The sequence below is a fragment of the Patiria miniata genome, unplaced genomic scaffold, assembly GCF_015706575.1.
Source record: "Patiria miniata isolate m_02_andy unplaced genomic scaffold, ASM1570657v1 HiC_scaffold_3, whole genome shotgun sequence".
Lineage (NCBI taxonomy): Eukaryota > Metazoa > Echinodermata > Asteroidea > Valvatida > Asterinidae > Patiria > Patiria miniata.
This window is the reverse complement of record NW_024037069.1, coordinates 10,003,522-10,028,771: the sequence shown is the minus strand read 5'-3', so window position 1 is coordinate 10,028,771 and position 25,250 is coordinate 10,003,522. Positions and strand designations below refer to the sequence as shown.

The 25,250-nt window shown below is 38.8% G+C and overlaps 1 protein-coding gene across 3 annotated transcripts; it reads right to left on the bottom strand.

Annotated features, from left to right (window-relative positions):
• Positions 1 to 448: 448 nt before the first annotated feature.
• LOC119737491 (serine/threonine-protein kinase par-1-like) lies at positions 449 to 20,017 on the bottom strand. 3 transcript variants are annotated; one of them, XM_038211890.1, is made up of 13 exons: positions 19,579 to 20,017; positions 15,838 to 16,023; positions 14,636 to 14,761; positions 13,775 to 14,155; positions 12,969 to 13,135; positions 12,079 to 12,152; positions 9,319 to 9,433; positions 8,259 to 8,377; positions 7,409 to 7,604; positions 5,214 to 5,279; positions 4,213 to 4,383; positions 3,561 to 3,630; positions 449 to 3,194 (listed from the first exon to the last, which is right to left on the bottom strand). In XM_038211890.1, exons 1-13 carry the CDS (start codon positions 19,742 to 19,744, stop codon positions 1,480 to 1,482), a joined length of 3,552 nt encoding a protein of 1,183 aa, XP_038067818.1. In that variant the 5' UTR covers positions 19,745 to 20,017; the 3' UTR covers positions 449 to 1,479. The 3 variants fall into 3 exon arrangements, with proteins under 3 accessions (XP_038067818.1, XP_038067819.1, XP_038067817.1); XM_038211891.1 differs by lacking the exon at positions 19,579 to 20,017 and adding an exon at positions 19,187 to 19,538; XM_038211889.1 differs by lacking the exon at positions 19,579 to 20,017 and adding an exon at positions 18,793 to 19,180.
• Between the last annotated feature and the right edge of the window lie 5,233 nt (positions 20,018 to 25,250).

Below are 25,250 nucleotides of genomic sequence, written 5' to 3'. Positions count from 1 at the left end.
GTACACGTTCTAGTGGGTTAAGCTTTTTTTTAGGCACTTCAGTATGTTTCCCTTTCTTTCCAGCGAATAAGTATTTGTTCCTCAAAGTATGATAATGTTTAAAAAATATATAAACCACTTCCTTTGGAATGAAATCATCGGCATACGATTGTGTACACTGAGAGAAAGAAACAAAATATGACTAATTCCAGTTTATATTTATTGTTTGACACATGCTTTATTCTTTGCTGACAATAGATTAGAAGTATAATTCTAATACCCTTAAAATTTCAAAATGTTAAAAGTGGAGAGAGCTCAGCAAATTAGTATTACACGCAAAGATAGAAATAGTTACCACTTGGCCAAATTCCAACAATCGGTCACTACTCCCCCCCCCCCAACCCTACCCTCCCCCCCCCCCCAAAAAAAAAATAATAATAAAAATAAAAATAGGGAAAAACCCTAACAGTAGTATAAATTTCGAATTTATTTATTGAAAGTTTTAATATAGTGATATTAAATTACAAATTATTTTTCTTTTTACAAATGCACTTAAGGAATTTTGCACTATACAAGGTCTTGACTAAATATTTTTACAAAGCAGCTAAGCATCTATCTTGAACATTCTTAGATTGACCCCAAAAAATGAAATTTGTTACCCAAAATTCTGTTAATAATCACTTTATATACAATGTGTATAAACTGTGTCCCTCCACAAATATAACTTCATTTGCAAAGTTGCCGTCGTTCTATGACACGTTATCAGGTTTAAAAGAAACTAGTCAACTTTCAAAGATTCATGAAATCAAACAAGTGACAATTTTCAGTGTTTACAAGCTGTTCCTATTTAGAACAATCTAACCACTGAAATGCATATATATGTTCACAGTATAGACCAACCAATTGTAAGATGACATAAGGCGATATCTTTAATTCATGCAAACTTTTACTTAACAAAAAAAAAGTCACACAAAGAAAACTTTCATTAATACTGCTAAATCCCTGAAATTAAAATAAAAACTAAATGTTTTCTTGTGCAAAATGTGTGAAAAGATGTATAGGTTAAAGACAGTCCTACTTTTTACATTTATTGTATTGAGCACCAAACTTTTAGTTTATAATACAGAGTTGAGAGTTGAATATGTTGTACACTTATCAAAATGATCTGAGCACGATGTCATTGCGCTACTACGGACACCATTTTCTGCTTGGAAGACCACTATCCATTTCAAGGGCACCATGGGCAACAAGCCAGCAAAGAGCTCAAAAACTTCAGAGCAGCCTATAAAAAACAGACACAACAGAAATCTCCACGTGTGTGCAAGTGTGCAGCTGTTTTGCTAGCACAAGCTATGCTATTCATAAGATGGAATTTTTTTGTCGGGTTGATTTTAAGGCCATATTAGGTTTTGCCCTTCACGGCCGTATGAAGCTATGCTATTGAAATTGGCACGTGGTATTTGAAGTTGGTGACATATTTCTGGCATGCACCGTACCCTTTTAGTGGCTACCATTCAGTGGCTCTGTCAATTGTTGTGGCTCCCTTCTTGTAGCGAAGTCAGCTCTCTGGGCTAAGGGTGCCGCCATGTTGGGTGGAGCTGAGTAGCAAACCTCCGATTCTTCAACAGATCTCTGACTTGGAGGAACGGTTGTTCTGTCGTTGACTGACGGTCCCGTTTCTGTCTCTTGGCTGGGTTCCCGCCGACCTGGTAAAAACTGTCGCATCTGTTGAGTGGTGAGGGAAGACTGCAGATCGGATTTTTCATACATACAGTCATCGCTGGTCCCAAGGGGGCCTGTGTCTGGTGTTTCGGTGGCAGATGCTGGCCTGGGTGAGCTCCTGTCTCGATGATGCGAGGCAGACACTAAGGCTTCCTCCAATCTGTTGGTGGCCGATTCTCCTTCTGTTTCCTCGGTAGGTTCTCGCTTGCTGGGTAGGTATTGCCTCATCTGGACTGTGGTCAGGGACGATTTAAGTGGAGATGCTTCCTCTCCTGTTGCTGCGGTAGTGTTTTCCTTTGGGGCAGCTGAAGCCACTTTGGCTGGACTTTCTGACATTTTCTCCGTCTGCTGGCTTGGTTCGCGAGGCTTGCCTGCCAGATACTGCTGCATCTCGGCGGTGGTGAGGGAGGTACGCAGTGGGGTGGCTTCTTCATCACTCTCCTCGCTAATCGTTGCCACCAGGGGAGGTTTGAACGACTTCTCCTTCATTCCAGGCTTGTATCCAGGGATGATGTCTGTGTTCTGCTCTGGTTCTCTCCTGGGGATCCCCGCTGAGACCAAGGCAGGCTGCTGGGATGGACGGTCTGTTGGGAGTTTTGGAGGGGCATCTTGCTGTGTCGGACCTCCCAGTGGCTTGGTAGGCAGCTGTGAGATGTCAAGCTGCCTCATGTGATCCTGGAGGGTCAGACTCTCCTGGCGTCGCTGGCTCTCTGATGTTGAGTGGACGGCAGGATTCTGAGTCGCGTAGTAACTGGATTCGGTAGTCTGGTACCTGGAATCCTGGTAGGGGCTGACGTTACCAACCATAGAGGAGCACAGGGGGTTTTGGTATTGGGACCCACCTTGCTGTGACACTGGGTAGCCCTGGGAGGTCTGGGTATGGTAACCGGCCGGATTCTGATGGCTTGGGTAAAGCTGCCTTGGGTCCGGGTGCCTCACGTCGTAGACAGGAGGACTGTAAGGATTTGACTGCTGGTGCTGATAGCTGACCGAGGAGGGCACAGATGACTGACTCTGATACAGAAGTGGTTGGCACATTGATGGATCCCCCACCCTGGACATGTCGTAAGATGTCAGTGAGGATGACATAGATGAGAAATCAAGCTTGTCTTCGCTGAAGAGGTTGTTGTCATCTGACGTCTCCGATGATGTGTGCCTCCTGATACCCGGCTGCTGATAGCTGAGCCTCGGATCTCCGTACCCCTGAGGTGCTGGGTAGCGACCTTGATTATATCCCATCCCTGTTTGCTGCATTGGGTGCCGCTGATAGCTCGCCTCGTACCTTGGATCGGGAACCGGCCCCGGCCGTGTCACCGCAGTGTTGGACTCTATGCTCAAGTCCCGTCTGACTGGTACCCCGCCTGGCCCGGTTTGCGATGCGTATCTCACCGATGCCTCATGTGAGGGCGGGCTGTACCTCTGGGGTTGGGGTGTGTAGTACTGATCCTGGAAACCTTCGGGGCTTCGGCGCTTGGTATCCTGCACAGGATATTCTGTCAAAATCGAAAAAGACAAATGTTTACGATAAGGAAATCACATTTCACAAAAACTTAGAATACATTTTCTTGAACAATATTAAAGTGATGTGTGTACTTTTTTCTGAATTCCCTAGGGAATACTCTTTTGATTTCATTAAGATTCAGAGGCTATACAATTAAGACAGTAAAACAAAAGGAAGAAAAGGGGATTTCCCCCAAGTATCGTTCGATAAAAATAATACTTTGTGAACGAAAGAGGATGTCTGTAACAAGTATAGTTTATTAGATACCAGTGTTTGTTGTTAAGTAAAAAAAACAAAAAACAGGAGGGGTAGGGGAAAGATGCTCACAGAATATCTTTAACAAAATAGAAGAGGCTACCTTCTCTGCGTTTCTGCATTTCATCACGTCTAGCAATTTCAGCAGCGATGTCTCTCAAAGTGTTGACAGCCTGAAAATGATTTGGATGAAAAAAAAATGACAATGAAAATTTGCAATACAGTCTTACATGATAGTGATTGTTACAGCACTCAAGTTCACGACTCCAAATATGTTCAATCATTTTTAACAAACAAAAATGCGTTAAGTAAACAAGTGTGCTGCATGCAAACTGGTGAAATTAAAAAAAAACACAGAAATTTGCCAACACACTAAAAGCAAAAAAACTCAAAAAGAGCAAAAAGAACAAATTATGACACTGATTAACAGTGTCGTAAAAAGGACAGAAAAATTGAAAGACCGTACAAACCGAAAACCCAACGGGTACAAAAACAGCAAGACGATAAAAACATCGTCGGATGACATGTATACACGCAAATTTTTGCGGCATTCATAACGGATGATGGATAACTTTCACGCAAACGAGGCCTATCTGTCTGCGACCTGCAGCAAGCGAGGCTGGAAATATCAGGGTGTGCTACCCGCAGATGAAGGCCTGAACCTGTCTTGCATCGAGGTTCGTGAAAAACAATCCCGCGCCTGGGTCCGGTCATGTCAAAATAATCTCGGCGTGAACTGGTTAAAGGTCTTGTACCTCAACTATTTCTGGCCGCTGTGTGAACTTTGACCTGGTGCATTTGAGGGCTAGATCCAGCAGGTACCAGGCGATGTCCCAGGGCCAGTCTGGACAGCGTCGGTCTCGGATCCTCTCTATCACACCTTTTTGCTGCTTCTCCAGTTCCATGGCCTCTTCTACAATGTCGGTCTGAAATAATCAAAATAAGGGATGCAAATTTTCAAAAAGCAAACTTTAGCAAATATTTTTAGTTTTTATAAATATAGCTTTTGTTTTTTTTCTTACAAGTAGTTTCAGGTTTTTTTCCCCAAATGATTAAGATTCTTAGTTCTTAAAAAATATGTAAGTGTTTCAGGTTCTTAGTTCTTGAAGGTTTCAGGTTCTTAGTTCTTACAGATTTCAAGTTCTTAGTTCTTAAAACTTTTCAAGTTCTTACTTCTCAAAGGTTTCAGGTTCTTAGCTCTTAAAGGTTTTCAGGTTCTTAGTTATTAAAGGTTTAGGGTTCTTAGTAGACAAAAAAAAGGTTCCGGGTCTTTTATTCTTTAAGTTTCCTAGTTCTTAATTAAGGTTTCAGGTTCATAGTTCTTAACTAAGGTGTCATGCTTATTAATTCTTACTTAAGGTTTTACATCCTTAGTTCTAAAAGGACAAAGGTTGTAGTTCTTAACAAAGGTTTCAGGTTCTTAGTTCTTAATTAAGGTGTCGGGGTTTTTAATTCTAACTTAAGGTTTTAAGTTCTTAGTTGTAAAAGGACAAAGTTATTTTTAGTTCTTAATAAAGGTTTCATGTTCTTAGTTCTTAATTAAGGTGTCAGGGTTTTTAATTCTTACTTAAGGTTTTAAGTTCTTAGTTCTAAAAGGACCAAGGTCTTAGTGCTTAATAAGGATTCAGGTTCTTATCTCTTATTAATTTAAGGTTCACATTTCTTAATTTAGTTTTTTGGTTCTCATTTCTTAAAGATTTAAGGTTATCAGTTCTTAATGAAGGTTCCCGGTTCTAGTAAGGGATGTTCTTTTTACCAATAGTTTGTTGGGTTCACGTCTGCTGTCTGATACTCGTTCCCCGGCAAGGATTTCCATCAGAACCTGAAAGGTAGGTCAATAAAAGAAAAGAGTTGGTTCATTTATACTTTCTGGATTCGCGAAGCTTCCACAACAAAAATGCATAAGAGTTTGGGTTAATTCAACATGTATTACTTAACAAATTGTATCCATTCTCATTGCAGTGATAAATGATTAATATGTTTTACTATTATTAATTTCTCATACTCTGTTTATTTTTGAAAGTATTTCAGTTGTTTTTTCTGAACGATTAAATGTGTTGTATAGAATAATCCAAATTTAAACACTTAACAATCTAAAGAGCAACAGATTATATCATGACATCACTTTTAATTTGCATACTTTGCACGACTAAATCTCATGACGATTGAACCTTGTATCGCATGTGTTTAGAAAAGAAAATATATTTTCAAGATGTCATAATGATGTCATCCAATTTTTCTAAAATGTTGATGCGCCAGTAAGGAGTCCATTAAACAAATTTCACACTGAAGCAAATATCCATTCCTCTGAAATGTATGAAAACTTTGAGACATTTGTTTTTTGGTAAAAAAATTGCGAAGTGCATTTTTTAAAAAAACATTTAAAATGTTTCATGCTTTTTCTAACACACACTCTTCAGATTAGGGTTTGTAATTCAAAATTCTGCTTTTTGAAAACATTTATGCATAAAGTTTTCTCATTGTCTTAATGTTCTTAAACAACAATGAATGACTGAAAGCAGAAAAGTAACCACAGCAAACCCCCAAAAGTTCTAGGGACTTTGCATGCTAATGCAGATGTGACTCTGAAGTTTCTGCCTTAAATGACATCACATGTTTTGCTCATGAATATGGAAATCTTCATTACAATAAAAACAAAACAGGCACCAAAATGCCCTGGAAAATGCCAATATGATGAAGCTTACAATTGAGTTAAAGGGAATATACAACATTTGCAAACATCGAAAAATAAAACTACCAAGTTTTTACGAAATACCTTACTAGGATGTTGGTAAATGACAGTCACAAGCCGCATTCTGTAAAATTGCGGCACCTGGTGTGAAGTCATTTTCAAGAAAATGGTATTTTTGTATACATTTCCAACGGTGGTCGGCCGACCACCGTTGGAAAAACCTAACTATTGTTCAACTACTGCTCCATATTTACCATTTGTTTCAGTTCAAATTGTGTTTGCTATTGGTTACATGTTCATGAATGGGTGCAGGCCAGCTAGACTGGTTCCCTTACCTTACAATTTTCCGGCATCTATAAATTGATCCATTTCATCTTTAGTGGAGTCAGGGAACCAGACTACTTGAACATTTTTGTTTTTCTTGGTTTTTTCGAGCATTTTCGGACACAAAACTTCAAACATGTCAGTGTCAAGGGCGGATCCAGATCACAATTTTTTTGGGGGGGGGGCCAACAAAAATTTTGGTCCCCCAAAAATTTTTTTGGATTCTAGATGCTCTGTGGTGCGATCTGAGGCAATTTCTGACCACTTTACCAATGTTCTTTTGAGGAAAAGATGGTGGTGTACTTATTGCCTGCCTTTATTGCGATGCCACATAAAAAAAAAAAAAAATTGGTTTCGTTTTTGGGGGGGGGGGGGGGCCATGGCCCCCTTTGGCACCCCCCTGGATACGCCCTTGGTCAGTGTAACAATATTTTGATCTATTATACTAACCACTCAAAATAGTTCATTTCTGAAAATTACAGCAAAAGCCAATGATGTACATTCCCTTTAAATGGGACACAAAGGTACATTTCAAGGGTTGCAGCTAGAGACATTGCTTTACATGGGCCCTTTAAGCTGATGTACATGTATCAGATAAGCTGATGGTGATGAGATCATCATAATGTCTCTTGTCCATGGAAGACATTACCACGTGATCTTTGTAATTGTGATGTTGCATTAACGTACCAATTAATAGTGACTTCGGCAAAGTTAAATGAATGTTAAGATTGCGTCAAAATTTGGGATTAATAATCTTTGCCAATAAAAACATGATTGTTTGTTTGGGTTACACATGTTACTATCAAATTAAAACTGAATGTGCGGCCTCGATGTAGAAAATTTTCAAAATTGGAAATGCATTAATTTGGTTCAAGGGTTGAACCTGATCCAATGTGTTGTTGTTGTTTGTTGTTGTTTATGTTGTTGACACTCACCACGCCAAAGCTGAAGACGTCCACCTTGGTCGAGAGCTTGAAGCTTCGCTTGAACTCCTCAGGGAGATACGGCAAGGTTCCGTGGGCGTTCTTGGTCTTCAGGTAGCAGTAGGTCTTGCCGTCCTCTGGGCCAAACCTGGCCAAGCCAAAGTCTGCTATCTTCGGCTCCATGTGTTTTCCTAGAAGTATGTTGGCACTGTTGTTGAGAAAACCAAAAAGATTCAAAACAAAATGCGAAAATACGATCTATGAGAAATATTATTTTGTTCTGTTTAACTACAAGAGTACATGTTTAGTTGTTATATAACTAACTTAAACAAGAAAAACCAGGGTATGTCAAATAAACAACAACAAAAAAGGTTACGACAAGTTCTCTGCTGATTTTCACTCAGCATGCTAACCCCCAAGCAATATTTTTGGCGTACCTGATTTGCGAAAATGTCCCCAGCATAATTATGAGACCTAATTTGTCTACCATTTAACACATGTTTTGAAAAATGTCTATTGCTCAAAATGGCAATCCTTATTTTGGGAATTATGAAGGAAATTCACATTTGGGTGGAATTTTTGTCACTGTTTTGGTCAAATGTCTTAAAACGCTGAGTAAAACACCCTTCCCCAGCGCCGTCGCCAGCTCCGGGCATTTTTTTTTTTGGGGGGGGAGGAGGGGCACACTACAAGAAACAAAATACATAAATACATGGTTGCATGGTTGTTGCCGATGGGGGGCCAATTGCCTGCCAGGCCCCCCCCCCTTGGCAAGGGCCTGCCCTTCCCTTTCAGCTCTGCACAAATACTACAATGTCATAAAGAAAGGCCCAATTAAAACAATCATGACAGGTATCCATACCTCTTGATGTCACCATGGATCAGTGGTTTTTCCTGGGCCTTGTGAAGGAAGTTGATTCCCAATGCAGCACCTTCAGCAATCCTGTGCCTTGTTCGCCAGTCTAAGGGACCACGCTGTGCCTACAAGGTGCATAGAGTCCAGACAGGAAATGGAAAACTTTACTTTCCTCATTATTATTCATTCCAAGTATTTTTTTTTAAGAGTTGTAATCATGAATACATTAAGTACACAGTTACAATCAATGCAAGTTTTTTGTTTCAACATCTGTAAGAGTTAAAATGATGTCAATCACAATTCAATTATAAATCACAAGACACATCACAAGTCAATCACAAGCCAATCACAATACATATCACAAGTCAATCACAAGTCAATCACAAGTCAATCACAATACATATCACAAGTCAATCACAAGTCAATCACAAGTCAATCACAAGTCAAGCACAAGTCAATCACAAGTCAATCACAAGACACATCACAAGTCAATCACAAGCCAATCACACTACATATCACAAGTCAATCACAAGTCAATCACAAGTCAATCACAATACATATCACAAGTCAATCACAAGTCAATCACAAGTCAATCACAAGTCAAGCACAAGTCAATCACAAGTCAATCACAAGACACATCACAAGTCAATCACAAGCCAATCACAAGCCAATCACAAGTCAATCACAAGTCAATCACAAGTCAAGCACAAGTCCATCACAAGTCAAGCACAAGTCAAGCACAAGTCAAGCACAAGTCAATCACAAGTCAATCACAAGACACATCACAAGTCAATCACATGTAAGCTCATTATTAATCAATCGCAAGTCCTACAGTCTCTACTCACCTCACAAGCTAATCAAATGAACAGTGACAAATGCAGTCCTTAGTTGTTGTTCATCCCTATCTACTTGTGACCTTATTCACAATTTTACTATTGATTTGGTGGTCATAGACTTGTGACTGACTCGATAACACCTGTTAATTTTTTTGATAGGATAAAATTATTTTCAAGAACGGCTTTGTGCTGTGCTAAAAATCTTAGTATAGGTTACTGAGTGAATTCACCTTGCATAGCAGGTTGTCTTCGAGGGATCCGTTCTCCATGAATTCATAGACCAGACATGGGGAGGGGCCATCAAAACAGAAGGCACACAAGGCCACGATGTAAGGGTTGCGGTAACTACAATGAAATACAAAAAAAATAAACAATGAGAAAATATCAAATGCAGTGTCGTAGTCGGGGTGATAATTATGCATCACAAGTCATACAGTCCCAAGTCAATTCAAAAGCTATGCCAATGACCAGCAACAAAAAAATTCCTTTGGTTTTTGTTTTTTTAATTTTTTTAATCCCCTTGTGAATAGATTCTCTTGATTACTTGTGAACAGACTTGTGATGTACTTGGGATCCATCACAAATTAACAGCACCGACTATAACATTATTATATTAATAACACAATGTGGAATTTAAAGTTAAAGGTAATTGACCTATTGCTGTTTACGACTTAGCCACGCCTCTTAGACAACCCTATGGAATTTTGTATGTTACATTTTGTTTGTCTCAGATTTTGCACGTTTCGTGTCCATTTGTATATTATGTAATTGGACAATATTTCACAAGCTGATGCGATTCTACAGCAAAAAGGTTAATTGTACAACATTTGCAAACATTATAAAATGAAACTACCAAATTATTATGAAATACCTTACTTGACTGTAACTAAATAGAAAGCATTGTGTGAAATCACTGCACCTGCTATGCTGTCATTTTCAAGAAAAGTGGAATTTTGTATCATTTTCCAACGATGGTTCAGCCAATTAAACCATGGTTGGAAAAAAACGGCATTTTTCAAATACTACCCAACTGACTGAATTTAGTAAGTCCACATTTTGATTGCAAATAAAGTCTGGTTCCCTGACCTAACAATTCCCTGATGTCTATACATTGTTCCGTTTCGTCTGAAGTGTCGGGTTGGGAACCAGACTACAACAGAAATTTTTTTTGGGGGGGGGGGGGGTCCCGGCATCCATGAACACAAACTTTAAAAGGGTTAGTGGAAAGATATTTGCCTTAAAAACAGTAATCCCAAAATCCATCAATTTCTGAAAATTACAGCAAAAGCAAATGCTGTATATTACCTTAAAAAAAACCCCCAAAAATAGGGGGGGGGGGGGGGAGGTGGAAAGGGGTAACTAACTTTGGTATGTCATTACAAGAAACTGGAATTCAGGGAGTTTTGTGGTAGAATTGTCTCTTTTTTGGACATATCACCCAGTAACCATTCAACCATACAGCATACACAAAAGGCTATTTTGGGAAAAATGCATTAGGGCAATTCCTGTTGAATTCCACTGTACTTCCTGTTCACACACTTGTGTGGCATGCCTTATCGCACACGTGGAAACAGAAAGTGAAACTCCTAAACATGTCACAAATTTCATTGAAACTATTTAAATTTTTTCATAAATACGTGCTTATTTATAGACTTTTACATAAGTAGTTACACTGGGAAGGGCAAAATGATACAGAAATCAGTAACAAGAGGATTATTATTTAACAACTACAGTTCGGATATTGTTATATTAAAGTTGGTATATGTTTTTTGGGTGTGGCACCACGAAAAATAGATTTTCAAATTGAATTGATAATTTTCTAGCATTACATTGGTTATGAGCTTTCCAATGAGATATCGCGCAAAAGAATCGGCCGACGATAAGTAACTAGATTTGATTTGAAGGTTTGCATGGTGAAGGGTAATAATGAGATAAGTGTCTGAAAAAATAGATAAGTAACCAATTAACTAAATAATTTCAACTTAAAAATTAGGAGTGTCCCGCTTCTTATTCAAATCTGAGGCCAGCGGCATTCAAATGCCCTTTTTTGGGCTCACCCCCCAATAATTTGTAAAGAGTGCCATTTTTTTTAAGAAGTGCGATTTTTTCGGAACAAGTGCCCTTTTTTAAAAGAAGTGGTTGCCTTATTTGTTGCATCTGCCGTTGTGGGTGCCTTTTTCTGAATTTCGCACATGTACCGCCCTGAAAAGCATCATATATTGGCCGTTTGTGTGCATAATCGTCGGTTTTGAACAGTGCCCCCATCGACAGATGGCTCAAATTATGGAATTTAAGAATTCATTTTGGCATCTTGTTTTTACATGCAAATTGCAAGTGTTGAGAGGTTTTGTCTTTAAGGCAGAGAGAAAGGTTCATATTTGATGCAAGAAGAGTTTTTTGGTTTCATTTTCTGTTTTTTTTCTATGTTTTAACTTGTACCACAGATAAGCAGACCAACTGTAACGTGAGTCACCGAAATATATCCCTCTAGAGATTTCATAACTGATACTTTTTAACAACTAAAATGGTAGCGTGTGACTTACACTAAAGCCAGTAACAAGATTTTGTTTCCATAATGCACAGTATGATCGAGGAAACTTTCAAATGTAGGGTTTTGACATTTTTTGCCATATTGTTTGCTTGTAATATCGAGTGACCAATAAAAAACTTATTGCCAAACCAACAGAAGTTTATTTTGTCGGCCTCTTTGCTGTAGTCATGGTAGTTAAAGTAACTTAACTTCAAAGGATCTTCTGTTAGAAAAATCCACCCTCAGTTCGTTGACTTATAGATTAACAGCACAGACTTGACTGAACATCCCCTCCAAATGTAACGTGAGTCAGCATATGGTATTGCCCCATTCATTAATATTGCTGCGACTAGTTCACAGACGAGTTTTGCTTGGGTCATAGATTTGCCAAATTATACACTCGTATTGTACCAAAGGAAAAGTCTCTAACAAATCAGGAAAAAGAAGCTGATATACTTACGTGACGAGTGCCCGCAGTTCCTTCATCTGGTCGGCCCGAGCGATCTTGTTAGTCTCAAACCCCATGTGCTCATTCTGCAGAACAAATATGAATATCAAAATTACTGCGAAGAAAATTCTGCAGTTATTAAAACACTCCAAATTGAAAGTAGGCTTGGACTATATTGCAATAATATGGTATAGTGACAGTATTTGTTTGTTACCGAACAATACCGAATGATGTCAAAATACTGAAATACCGACAACCCCTGTATTGAAATTTCACTGCTGCAATTTTGCCTCTTTAAAGTAGACAAGATGTGTGCAAAAGCCCTTCTTAAAAAGGTGCAGAAACAACTTGGTCAGATCTGGGCCCAATTTCTTGGCTCTGCTAACCACAGAATTTCGTGCTTATGACCACAAATTTTGTAGTAACCGCGCTAGCAGAAACATTCTGTGCTAACCCGTAAGCACAGAATCCTTAGTTACTGGATATACGTATGCACAGAAGCAAAAATTCCTCGCTAAGGTGTGAAACACGCTTACCGTAAGCACAGAATTTTCTGCTATAGTAAGCAGGTATTTTTCGGTAAAGTTAAGCAGAGCCAAGAAATTGGGCCCCGCACAACATTGTACATGTATATATGGATAGTTAGTTAAATTCATTGTGGTCATGATATCTCTAAGGTGAAAACTGCGCTATATCCAGCAGGGCCTTTGATGTTCTGCCCACGCTGCCTGATTGCAGTTTCCCTAACACCACGTGCCTTATTGTATTTTGACAACATAAGAGTCTGCCCAGAAAAGTACACTTTAATACCGAATACTGCCATATTTTTGTGGTGGTACACTATAAACTCTGAAAAACCAATAATGCACACGCCTTCCTCTGCCACATACAAACACACCCACCTGTTTCATTCGTTTCACGGCGTAGTTCGTCAGATTAATAACAGCATGGTACACTGTGCCGAACGCACCCTCCCCCAGCCTGTAGGTGCCGTTAAAGTTGTTGGTTGCCTTGACGATATCATCATAAGGGATATGGATTGTCAAACTCAACGCAGACTGGTCCTGATCTGTTGACAAAACAAAGGGTGTAAACAGTAAATATGGGAGGACAGTTTCATGAAACCGGTGGATTTAACTGACAGGGACCAATGCAACAATGAATTACAACAAGCCTTGTTTTTTATTCTATTTTGTCATGCTGATTCATCAGTTATAAAATCTGACATTAAAATTATCCACAGACGCAAACTGACTAGGTACACTTTCGGTCAATCTCTGATGTCTCTGAAGCAAGATTCCAGTCTATGATCTCCAGATATGTACCGCTACCGAAATTGACTAGGGCCCAAGTCAAAACCCACACATTGTGTGTATTGTTTTCAGCCAAGACTGAAACCATGGATTGAAATTTACTAAGAATATATCTTTTTTTCAGATGGATGATCAGATGGACTGGACCACAACCAGATGCCTAGCCAGGGTTTTAGTTCCGATTTTGCATTTATGATCCATTTTCGCCATCCTGATTTTGCTTCTATCAGCGTCCCGATTTTGCTTTTAAAATCTCTAACCCACTGTGCTCTGTCACTCTGCAGCCCCCTGGCTACACCATTGACCACAACTCTGGCTATGACTGAGCAAACAATCACAGTACCAGGATAGCACTGGAAGGCACTGATGGACATTAAAACCTCGCCACAACTTACAGTTTTCCAGTCTCTCCTTCTCTCCCATCACCTGGCTGCTGCCAATCCCATCGCTGCCACCGCTGATCAGCTCCCCTCGGTTCCCGCTCTTGTTGTTGGCACTGCTGGAGCCCCCCTCCCAGCCTTGGAACGGTGAGCCCAGCCCGATGACCTTCTCCGAGGAGTCCTTGTTCATGTTGGCAGTCAGACCCTCGCTTCTCCTTCCTTGATTCTTGACGGCCAAGGACCCAGCTTGATGCTCATCAGGTCCACCGTTCCAGGATCCCTGAGTGGCCTGGGGTTGGCCAGGCTTGCGGTGATGTGGTTGGTGGCCCCCAGTGGCCGTGGAATCCTGTGATGATTTCGGCCCGTCTGCTGTATACGGAGGTTGGCCTCCTGCACCTGATGAGGGGAAAATATGTGCATGCTAAAATCTGATGGATACATCAAACAAAAGTGCAATTGATTGATTTTTTTTTAAGCATCCAGAATTCAACAGTCGTGGGCATGTTTGAGAATGGGCATGTTTGAAAAATCCCCTTTGACAAGTCTGAAAGGAAAACCTTAAGATTATCACAGAGGATAATCCACGAGATCAAGTAAATTAACCGACTCGGAGCACCAATTCAGATTCAAACCAGACCAATAATGGTCACCAAAATTGAAAGGCTTGGGAAAAAATAACAACTAACTTTGTGGTCTTCTGCATCAAGTTCAACGGGACATCAAGTTTGTCTACTTGTCACAACAAGCACCTATGAATTTTTGTCAGTCCCCACTTCTCACTCAGACTAATGGGTCACCTAGAACCATCAAAAATAACAAAACAGCTGGCAAACAAAGTTTTTTATATTTTATTTTGGACAATTTTGCTAGACTTACCAGGGACATAGACAACTGGAGGTATCTGGGAGTGCCCTTGGTGCACATTGGATGCCGAGTCGTTATCGTTGTCGGTCGGCTGCACTCCTTGTACTTCCTTGATCAAGTGATGTAGGCTAGGATCAACTGAAGAGGAACCCGGAAAAAAACCAAAAAAACATCATTACAATCATACAATATGAACTGGAGCTGCTACACAGAAAAGTGTGCTTCGCAATTTTGTCTGCTAAGCATCAATCAGCTGGAAACCAGTCACAAGCAATGCACATTGCATGACACTAATTCAGCTGGTAGCCTGTTTTTGCTCAGCAAGTTATTTTGGTGCTTAGCAGAGTTTTGTGAAGTTTTGTTTTCATGAAGTTTTCCCCCAGATTTGAGACACAAAACTAAAGAGGATTTCGAATTCTGCATCCAACCCTGATTGTAACACGCTGAGAAAGTGTGACGTCTCCTTCCCGGGTCATGGCTCACTTCCTTGACAACGGTTCACGTGCATTTCTTTAATAACGACACATTACAGTACCCATACGTTTAACATACACCACACCAGTTATAACCACAGTTGTGCTTAGTTTTTGCTTCCATGAGGAGAATCAAGCAAATTATGGAACGGATTCACAACAGCTGTAGCGAAACCACGGTGTTTACTGGGCTGTTGCTGTGTGCGACTGCACGTGAACACGTAACCATATGTGACCTGTTCTGTCAAAAGCAGACGCTTCTGGGCAGAGGTTGAAATTGAGATAGGGCCAAAAAAAGCTGTGGGGGTGATTTTTATGGATTTTCAAATTTTTGCATATTTGTAATCCCGAACGTGTCTAAAATATATTTTAAAACTTTGAAAGCCTAATTTGAACTCTACATATACTATTTTTGATGATTTTGATAAGGTATAGGCCTATCAGTTAAAGAAATAACTGTTTTGTGACGTTTGTGGCCATTTTCTCCGTTTTCTACTTTTCGACAAAATGAACTTCAAAATAGCATAACTCTGCCCAGGAATGACCGGTTTCAAAAATTAAACCACCTATTAAAAGGAAAAAGAACATATGTTAACAATATGTAAAAATATCAGTTTCGACCTTATGCCCAGAAAAGTCTGATTTTGACAGAACAGGTCACATATCTGCACCGAGCTGACCTCTGAGTGACGTCACGGTTACGCTAAGCGAATACTAAAAAAATGTGTCTGGATCGCTTACCAAAGTCCTTGAGAAGCATCATGCACCTAGCATGCTTCATTTCAAACAGTTTGCGATAGAGTTCGGTGATGGTGTGGCACCCGTAATCCCATACCGTCAGCATCTCGTCTGTCGGGCTGCCGGCCATGCGGTACAAGGCCTGCTTGAAGCTCTGTACTTCATCATTGCTGAAGCCAAGGCGACCAGCTGGAGACAGTAAATACACAAGCAGATTGTTCAGATGTGAAAAAAAAAACCTGTTTTATTTTTTGTTGTTTTGTTTTGGTTTGAACCTGTGACTTCCATCTTAAAATGTTTTGGTTTGATCTTTTTCTTCTTCAAATGAAAAGGGAAACTGACTATACATGCATAATCATAATTTTTTGAACAAAGTTGAACAAAGAAATTTACTGGAGCAGGGTTTGAACCTGTGACCATGGTGACTTCCGGATTGCCGTTCCAATAAGCTCTACCAACTGAGCTATCCAACTCTAAGTTGGCGGTTCCCCAATTTGTCAGCGTCATAAACCTGTTTGCCATATAACCAGGGATCACGCCAAAAGTCATGTTGCTAGCAACATTAGCAATGCTGCAAACATGGGAAATAGAAAACGGGGATGCATGGTATATTGCAGGTTAACGGAGGATGACAATTAAGAAACTGAGCATTGGTAATACTTAGTCCAGGGACACACATCAGCTCACATGGCTGACGTGCTGCTACTCTCAATAAGATGTATATGCATTCAAAGGTCAAAAGTACATCCTAATATCATGAAGAAAAAAATACACAGTAAACGGCAAATATAGCCTTGTCTCATTATCTTGTATCTTTTTTGTCCCCCCCCCCAAAAAAAGGATGTCACTCAAGTTGTATGGGGGTGTGATGGAGTGGGTGGGGGAGTTACAAGCTGCTAGACATCGACACCAGGAGGCACTGTTCAGGCTAGCCAGGACTTAAACAGCTTACGATATCAGGTGTGGCACTAATCAAGGTAACAAGAGTTTCTCCAACAGTAACATGATTTTTTTCAACATGAACACAACGAAGGCATGCTTACATGTACCTCTTAACTTCAGAAACAAGTGTTTTTCAAGTTTGTCCCCCCTTGTTTCTATACTCCAATAAATAACCAAAATGGCATACATGGCCCGGAAACCACAACTATCTTATGTGCAATGTACATGTATGGATTCCTAGAAATTTAACCATACGTGTGTCAATCTCGGATTGGGAATTTCCCTGTGTTTTTCCCCTAAGAGGTTTTTCGAAGGGTTATCACCCAACCCGTAATTGACAATTCAAGCCTTATACTTTACTGTTTAAAATGAATTTGTGTAGATAGCTTTCTTTGTGTAAATATTTTTTTAAAATATTGTGCGTATTAATGTTCGTAGTTAGTTTCACCGATGCACTTTTTCCCTGTGAATTTCACTTTACTGTTTGGGCAAACCCTGGATAAAGAAATGGAATACATAAATAAATCTCCACATAAAGACAACACAGTGTATGAAGGCATTTTAGGATGATGGTTGAGAAATTGTTTAGATAACTAGGGACAAGCTTATCGCAACAATTCATTTCCTACCGACATTCATGTACATGTACATGTGCTGTGATCTGAAACAGTTTAAGGTTCACAACAGTGGAGATTGAAAATGAAACCTCTGGAGCATGAATCTGGCATACATACATGTATGCATGTCCAGCAAATATGAGACCTAAATTTTCCGTACAAGGGCTTAAACACTTGTTCTCCCCAAAATGTTGAAATTATCATCCATCATTTGTCTGAAGCATCATGGCAAACATTAAGCCAGACAACCTGTGATAAAGAATCTCTCATGAACTTGAAGGGAAGATACAACATTTGCAAACATCTCAAAACAAAATGATCAAATTATCACAAAATACCTTACTGGACTGTTAGGGAATGACAGTCTAAAATAAGCATCCTGTAAATCGTGGCTCCTGGTGTGTCAACATTTTAAAGAAAAATTGTATTTTTCCAACGCTGGTCGGCTTTGGAGAAAACTGGCTTTTTTCCTCATAAGTTGCGGAAAAGTCTTTGTTTTTGTTCTAATTTTTTTTCTTTCTTCTCCTTCTTTTTGTTCCACCCCAAATCCCATAGACTTTGTACATGTTTTATTCCAGCCGGCACTTTTGACATAAAACAAAGTCATATCCCAGCGAAACTTAACGTAGACAAAGACCTTATAGATAAGACCTATAGAAGAGTGACGTCATCATGACGTCATCATGGGTTGTGTGACGTTATCTCAAAGGTACATTTTTTAATGGCCTGTATCAAGAGAACTATAAGTCGGGTTGGGTTGATTTTTTGTATGTACATAGACAGGGACGTGGTATAGATGAGGTGACTGACATCATTATGACGTCATCATGTGATTTAGAATGGCTTTTTGAATTTTTGAACCTTCAAGTCATATTCACAAACAGAACATGCTAATATCAAAATTCTTTTTGTATAATTAGGTTTGTTTGGTATGTATGCACACAATTTTGAAAAACTGTATGACGTCATCATGACGTCATCAAAATTGCAAATTTTTAAAAAACACATGGAAGGGAAGGTTCGATCGTCATTAAACTTGGTGGGTAGCTAGATAATGTTATTAATACATGTATGCCGATTCCAAAATGACATCACAGTGACGTCATCAACTGATCTTTTATAAATTATTAAACTTTTATTTCACTTATAAAATTGACACCGTCTTTAATCAGATCGACTCCAAACTTAGCACACTCAAAGACCACATATCAAATGTGTGCATTGACAAGTGATGTCATCATTGGTCACATGACTTCATCTTAAAGGTGCAATTTTTAAAGTCCTTTTTAAAGTCCTTATCAATTGACAAGCGCATATAGTCAGGAAATAGTTTTGACAAATTTTCAGTTCGCAATCTTGGTGCGCACACATGAGCAGATATTATTACACTTTTCCTTACCTAGGTTCCTCCAATTGCTTTGGTCGTCTTCTTCGTCGACATGATCAAGTGCATGCATAAGATTTAGACGGGTTTGAAGAGGTAAATCTCCAACATATTCGACTTTATGAATAGGTTTCCTGCTACCGTTTGAGTGCACTGATCTATCATGGCAGGAAATCACTCTATCATTGCTCCGTAAATAATCCATTGTTTATAGCCCAAAAATCCAGACAAATCCAATACAGGAATAAACCGTTCCTTTAAACTTTCCCTTGTGTGTCGGTTGACAGTCAAACGTTATCCAAATCATGGATTTTGTATTCCTCCATGTCCAAATTCACACGTTACACATGATCGATGTTGTTTCCCTACATGAGCTTTTTATCAAACATCAAACACGATCTATTCCTACCTCCATGCTAAAACCAAACTGAGAGCACGCACTTCACGGTCGATTTCCTGGAAAAAAAAACCTTACAGACCCGGAAAGTTTTAGGGATAAAAATGAACCGATTATATTACTAGATTTGACCATTGAAAGTGTGGCTTATTGGTGACTCACTGAAATGTCGTTTCTTTTCATAAGGATTTTAATACTCCAGGAAACATACACATTGGCAAACCGGACTTTAATTTCCTCTATACAAATTACAACAAACAGAAGACAAAAAACCACTGGCACTGAAAATTTAACGCCGTCGACAGTCAAGGTTTTTCCTTTATTGTCCCTTTTCTATGAAAACTGAGTTTACTATGCTCCAGCTTGTGGCCTAACTGTGTCGGAAAACCGTGACTTCCACTCACCTAGATTTATCCAAGCGTGTGAAACGTCCAGCATCCGACATATGTCGTTCCTAATTGTTAGCGGAATGTCACGGGCGTAGGTGATTGGGCGTCGTGCGGACCCGCCAGCGGGCCGTTGCATGGCCGTCATTTGCCCGCGACCAGAACACCCGGACACGGCGGTCATGTTGTTCTCCGTGCTTTGTCTCTTCTCAAATTTCCTCACCGAATGCGACTGAAATACCTTGAGTTTCACCGATTTCAACCAGATAATCTTATATATACCGAACTTGTGAAAGTTCCAGCGAAGCTTGAATTGTCTATATGAGGGCAAAGAATGCAGAAAAAGTGCTATTTCATGACGATCAAAATGAAACTACTCAAAGACGGGAAGTTGCGTATGTACTATGTGCTACACTGGACACAATCATGTACGTACAGTATCGTCACACTTTCGTACGTGCAGTAGATGCGGTTTTTCTAGGGGAAATCCCAGAATTAATGACGCCATTTTAAAGTTCCGGTTCGACTCAACCAAAAATAATTTAGGGGTGTTGTTTATACTTCTTTGCCAAATTTGTAAATTTCAGTAACATGTAATCTATCTCTGGTAGGTAAACTAAGAATTGACGTACGGTATTACTTCAATAAATTTGTTGTTTTTGAATTGGTGGTACCAATAACGTCGGTCGTTTATTTATACGTGATTATAAAAAACATCTAACCCCTATAGTATGAATGGGCAAGTCTAAGATTTTAAGTGATGTCCTCGACATTTCGATCGGTTTGACACGTCATAACCTATGCCTTACACAGATACTAAGAATTTCTATCATATTCAGATATATTGTAGACTGAAAGTACAGAAAATATCACCACATACTAATTAATGACTTAAAATAGACAGAAAATGTGTGCACCCAAAAACCAATTTCCCAAATAATAGTTGAAATAGACAGAAAATTATGTGCACCCCCAGAACAAAATCCCCCCCGAAAAATTCCCCCAAAATTGGCAGAGTTATGCAATGTTGTTGGGACACCTAGGCTAAATAAAGGGAAAGTACAAACAGGGCTGTATGGCTCATATTATGGGTCATACTATTATTGTGGCGGTAAATGAAAGCCATGTACAGCCTTATATACCCAGAGACATACAGGTCTTGTTCCCTCAAAAAAAAAAAAAAATAAAGGTAAAATCTTGCATATGGGAAAAATCTTACACGTTTTGTTTCAGACAAATGAATAAGTTTTTGCCACTCTAATAGCTTCTCATAAAGGTGAACATCAGTCTTTCACTCCATGGAAAAAACTGACCCAATGTTTTAATTTCAGTTTTTTGGACTTACCATGTAGTCCATTTATTGTCAAGAAAACACTAAGTGCTATAGATATCACTTCAATCATTCAACCATACTTACATAGTCACAAATAAAACTTTAAAAATCTTCTTCTTACCTGTCATACACGAGAATAGTAGTATAATATTTCCTTTTAAAATAAATTGTTGTTGTCAATAATGTTAGAAAATAAATTGTGTCATTTTTTAAGGCTCGGAATAAGCAAATTATAATTAATGCTGCCAACTTTTACACGTAAATAATAATTTCTTGTAGTTTAACAATGCTGATAATTTCAGAAAACTGTGAATATGATAAGCACACACAAATTGATAACATTCCATCAGCATACATACATTCTACTACCTGTCACACCTTTCTATTTTTGTTGATCAGAGAATTTTGACTGAAATATAAAAAAAAAACTTGGGTAGATATCTCATTTATTATAACTTTTGACTAGCTTTTTCCTGTGTGTTTCATTTCAGTAGGCTATGAAAACAAAAAGTACAATAAACTTTCCCCCATAGAGGGTGCACCCTGGAGATGCTAAGCATGCAAACATTTTTCTTAGTGCAAGTTTACCAGCCAACATGCATGTTTGTTGTGTGTGACTGGTTCATTCTCATTTAAGCAATTATTCTTGCCAGAGTAAAGTCAAGTCTAGTCTGAGGAATCTAGACGTCCATTTACATAACACAAGATCAGCCAAAAAATTCAAATTAGTAAGGCTGCAATCCAAGCCAAAACGGTTGGGACACTTCCTGAGCCTGCCATGGTCACCCACTCCCCCGCTCCCCTGGTCAATGTTGTTCTCTCCAGCTGATGGAGTGCACACTGCGCAATGAGAGACAACATTGAGTTTGGGCCGGGGGGTTGGGGGCCCAGCGAGATTTGGCCAGGATTGTAGGACCGCATCATTCATGATGAAAACAGTTAGACACCAAGGCCCCCTTCTGTGAAGTCAGCTTATCCCTATACCCTTCTTTCGGACTGTGCATAGATTCAAAAGATATCAAAAAATCTACTTATTTCCGGTATTGTAAGACGTGTATCCATGTTACACATGTGTAAAAGTTACATTGCATGTCAATCAAGTCTTATATTGTAAATCAGTTTTTCCCCCTACCTTTTAGTTTTTCATGAACGGGACCAGGCTCTGAATAAGCTTAGGGTTCTTCCTGGTTCCCCCATCCCTCACCATTTATGTTAACTAATCAAATTGTTGCATTAACATTCTATTACGTTGAGATATTGTATAAATTAATTGTTGCATTAGCATTATATCATGTTGTGACAAATGTAAAACAAACAAACAAACAAACAAACAAAACAAACACGCCAATATAGCTCATCATGATCAGGCCGGGGTTTACCTCCGGTTTCCTAGGCATGAAACGAAACGACGAGTGATATTTCTATCCCCCCTGGATGGGACGCCAGTCCTTGGCAGGTTACTCCCCAGCTAATGCCAGTACCCTCTAATGCTCCTGGGTGGAGAGAGACAAGTGGGGTAAAGTGGCTTGCCCAAGGACACATATGGCCAGCAGCTTGTTTCGAACCCCTGACCCTCTGATCATGCGTCACAAACCCTAACCACTAGGCCACACTCTGCCTACTTCTTCCCAGAGTAGCCCCACGAAACTGGCTCCTGCGCAGGGTGATCAAGCACAGTCTGGCACAAACATCCACGTAATATAAAACATAGATTTCTCTGCAATCTGAAAGCCCTGCTGAATTGAAAGTTTCCCAGGATATCAAGTGACAGAAAAAAAAGTCATTAAAATAAAAGTGATACCGCATTTTTAAAAAAAAACTACACTTGTGTTCATAAAGAGTAGCTGAGTTTTGCAAACCACATTTAGAACAGTAAACAATTTATCTTTCACTCTCAATACAAGTTAACTTAATCATGGTGGTGAAATGTGTAGTATGTCGCATTTGGAAAAACGAAACATCCGGTTATCGTGCACGTCAACCGTAAACAACTGAATGTATGTTTTGTTTTGCATTGCTTTGTTTTGTTTTTTAATCTGCAATAATGTAGTGCCAATCCAAACATATCAAACATGTGACAATAAAGTGGTCAAGTTTTTTTCTGATAATATGTAAAGTTTTGTGTCTGTTTCTAATTATAATTATTGTTATCACATAATTCAGGTCTCACCTCACAATCAATACTAGTGAATAAAACATCAAATGTCTCTCTTCCCTTCTCTACAGTGTGTCCCAAAATACCTGCAACTTTTTTTTAAGAGGCTCTAGCGTCGCCAAGGAAACACATACCGCCATTATTGTTATATAACTTTAAAGCTTGGAATCTTAACTTTATCCCTTGTAAGTATTGGTTAGATTTTCAAAAGTGTTCTGAAATGATTCGTGTTCAAATAAAACAAACTCAACCGATTTCAAGTAAAATCAATCATGCGCATTTTTTTCTAATGTGAAAATGGTTCATCATGTTCATGATGTGATGATCTCGTTGCCTTTTACTTTCTGTGTTTCCTATTGTTTTTGATCCACGTTGACTACACCTTAAATGAATACACAATGTTGTTCTCCATTTCAAGTTCAATTTTGAAATTCACCTGTAGGTACCTTGTCAAAAAGCGTGCTGAAAGTGTGACTCGAGTTTGTATCTGATGTACCGAATCAGTGATTTTCCTTGAAATCAGTTGTGTTTGTTTTTGACATGCCTTTATTTGAACATGCATAATTTTAAAACTCTTTTAAATATCAAACCAATTACTCAGGGATAAAGTTTTAATTACAAGCTTTAAAATGGTATACAAATAATGGCGGTACGTGTTTCTGTACCGACTACCGACGCTAGAGCCTTGCAAAAAAAGTTGCGAGTATTTTGGGACGTGCTGTAGATTTCTTGTGTACATTATATAACATCTTGTTACTTAATAACGAATGTTTCCCGAGCCTTAAAGTAACTATTCCAGTAAATGGTAAATGGACATTTTGAGAAATGTAAAATGGAAACTTTGAGAACTTTCGTTTGCTTTAAGTGAAGCAAACTGCTCACCGCATCCGTCACTATTAAAGGCTTTATCTAAACGACTTGTAAATTTTGATCATGATGTCTTTCCAGTTTTCACCAATGGTATTTGTTAATAATAATTGCTATGAATACAAAAATACGCATACATAAATATAAGAATATCGAATACCACTTCAGGTGCCACACGTGCATAGTTCAATCTTATACTGTACAAAAATATCGTTGGAAAGATATGTGAAAAATTATTTTATACAAATCTATATATACACATAAAACAGAGCAGTATAACTGTCATGCATAAATATTACATTTATGATATATAGAACTTCTATTTTACAACTTTTGGCATATATTGGCCAATAAAAACTTTAATCTTTGGCATGTTCTTTGTAAAGATAGCTTTATTCTTGATTTAAAGAAATTAAAGAATTCTTATGTCGAAGCCCCATTTTTTTAGTATTTGATTGTCTTACTCTTTTTCTTGAGGAAAACCAAGAATATTTTTTGTTTTGATCGGGCATAGTGAACAACAAAAGGGGAACCAGTATCCTGAGTGTTCTACGAACATGCATAGATATGCATTATTACATTGAGATAATTTCAGCATATATATATTCTGACACATATTTCATACAATTTCACAACAAACATAATAACAAGTGTCTCACAGAAACTTACTTTTGGTAACAAGAACTGTGCTGATTTTGTTGGTTTGGATTACAAATTATGATTGATAATTCTTACACAATTTCCTATAGTAGGTAAAATGTTCACTAAATAAGCCTCTGTACTGATGACGTCACACTTTGTTCACATGTGCACTTTCCTATGGAGCCAGTGGGGGTCCACTGAGCACCATAGGAAAGCAAACATGTAAACAAAGTGTGACGTCATCAGTACAGAGCCTTATTGCAACAGGTACCGATGAAGATGAGAGTGAAATTTTTGTATCACCTATTTTTTTGTTGCGAGGTATCATTTAAAAAAATAGAAACTTAACTTTGCAGCAATGTTCAGCATTTGTAAAGATGCTAATCAGGGATGGTTCTGGGGGCTCAGGGCGCTCTATAATACCCCCTCCCAGAAATAAAATGGTTTAACCCATCCCCCCCCCAAAAAAAGTAAATGGGTTGCTCCAAGATATAATTTAGAAAAATTGCACCAAAGGAGTGAAAATCTCTGAAAACAAATTTGCTTACAATTTTCAAAATAGGATTTCTAAAATCAGGTCCATTACAGCTTATAACCACCCATATTTTTTAAGCCTCCTAAAGTTTGGTTCTAAAACCAATGTCACACTTTTTTTGCCTCACAATTTTTCTCCTAGCAAGTCCAAGAGAAGTC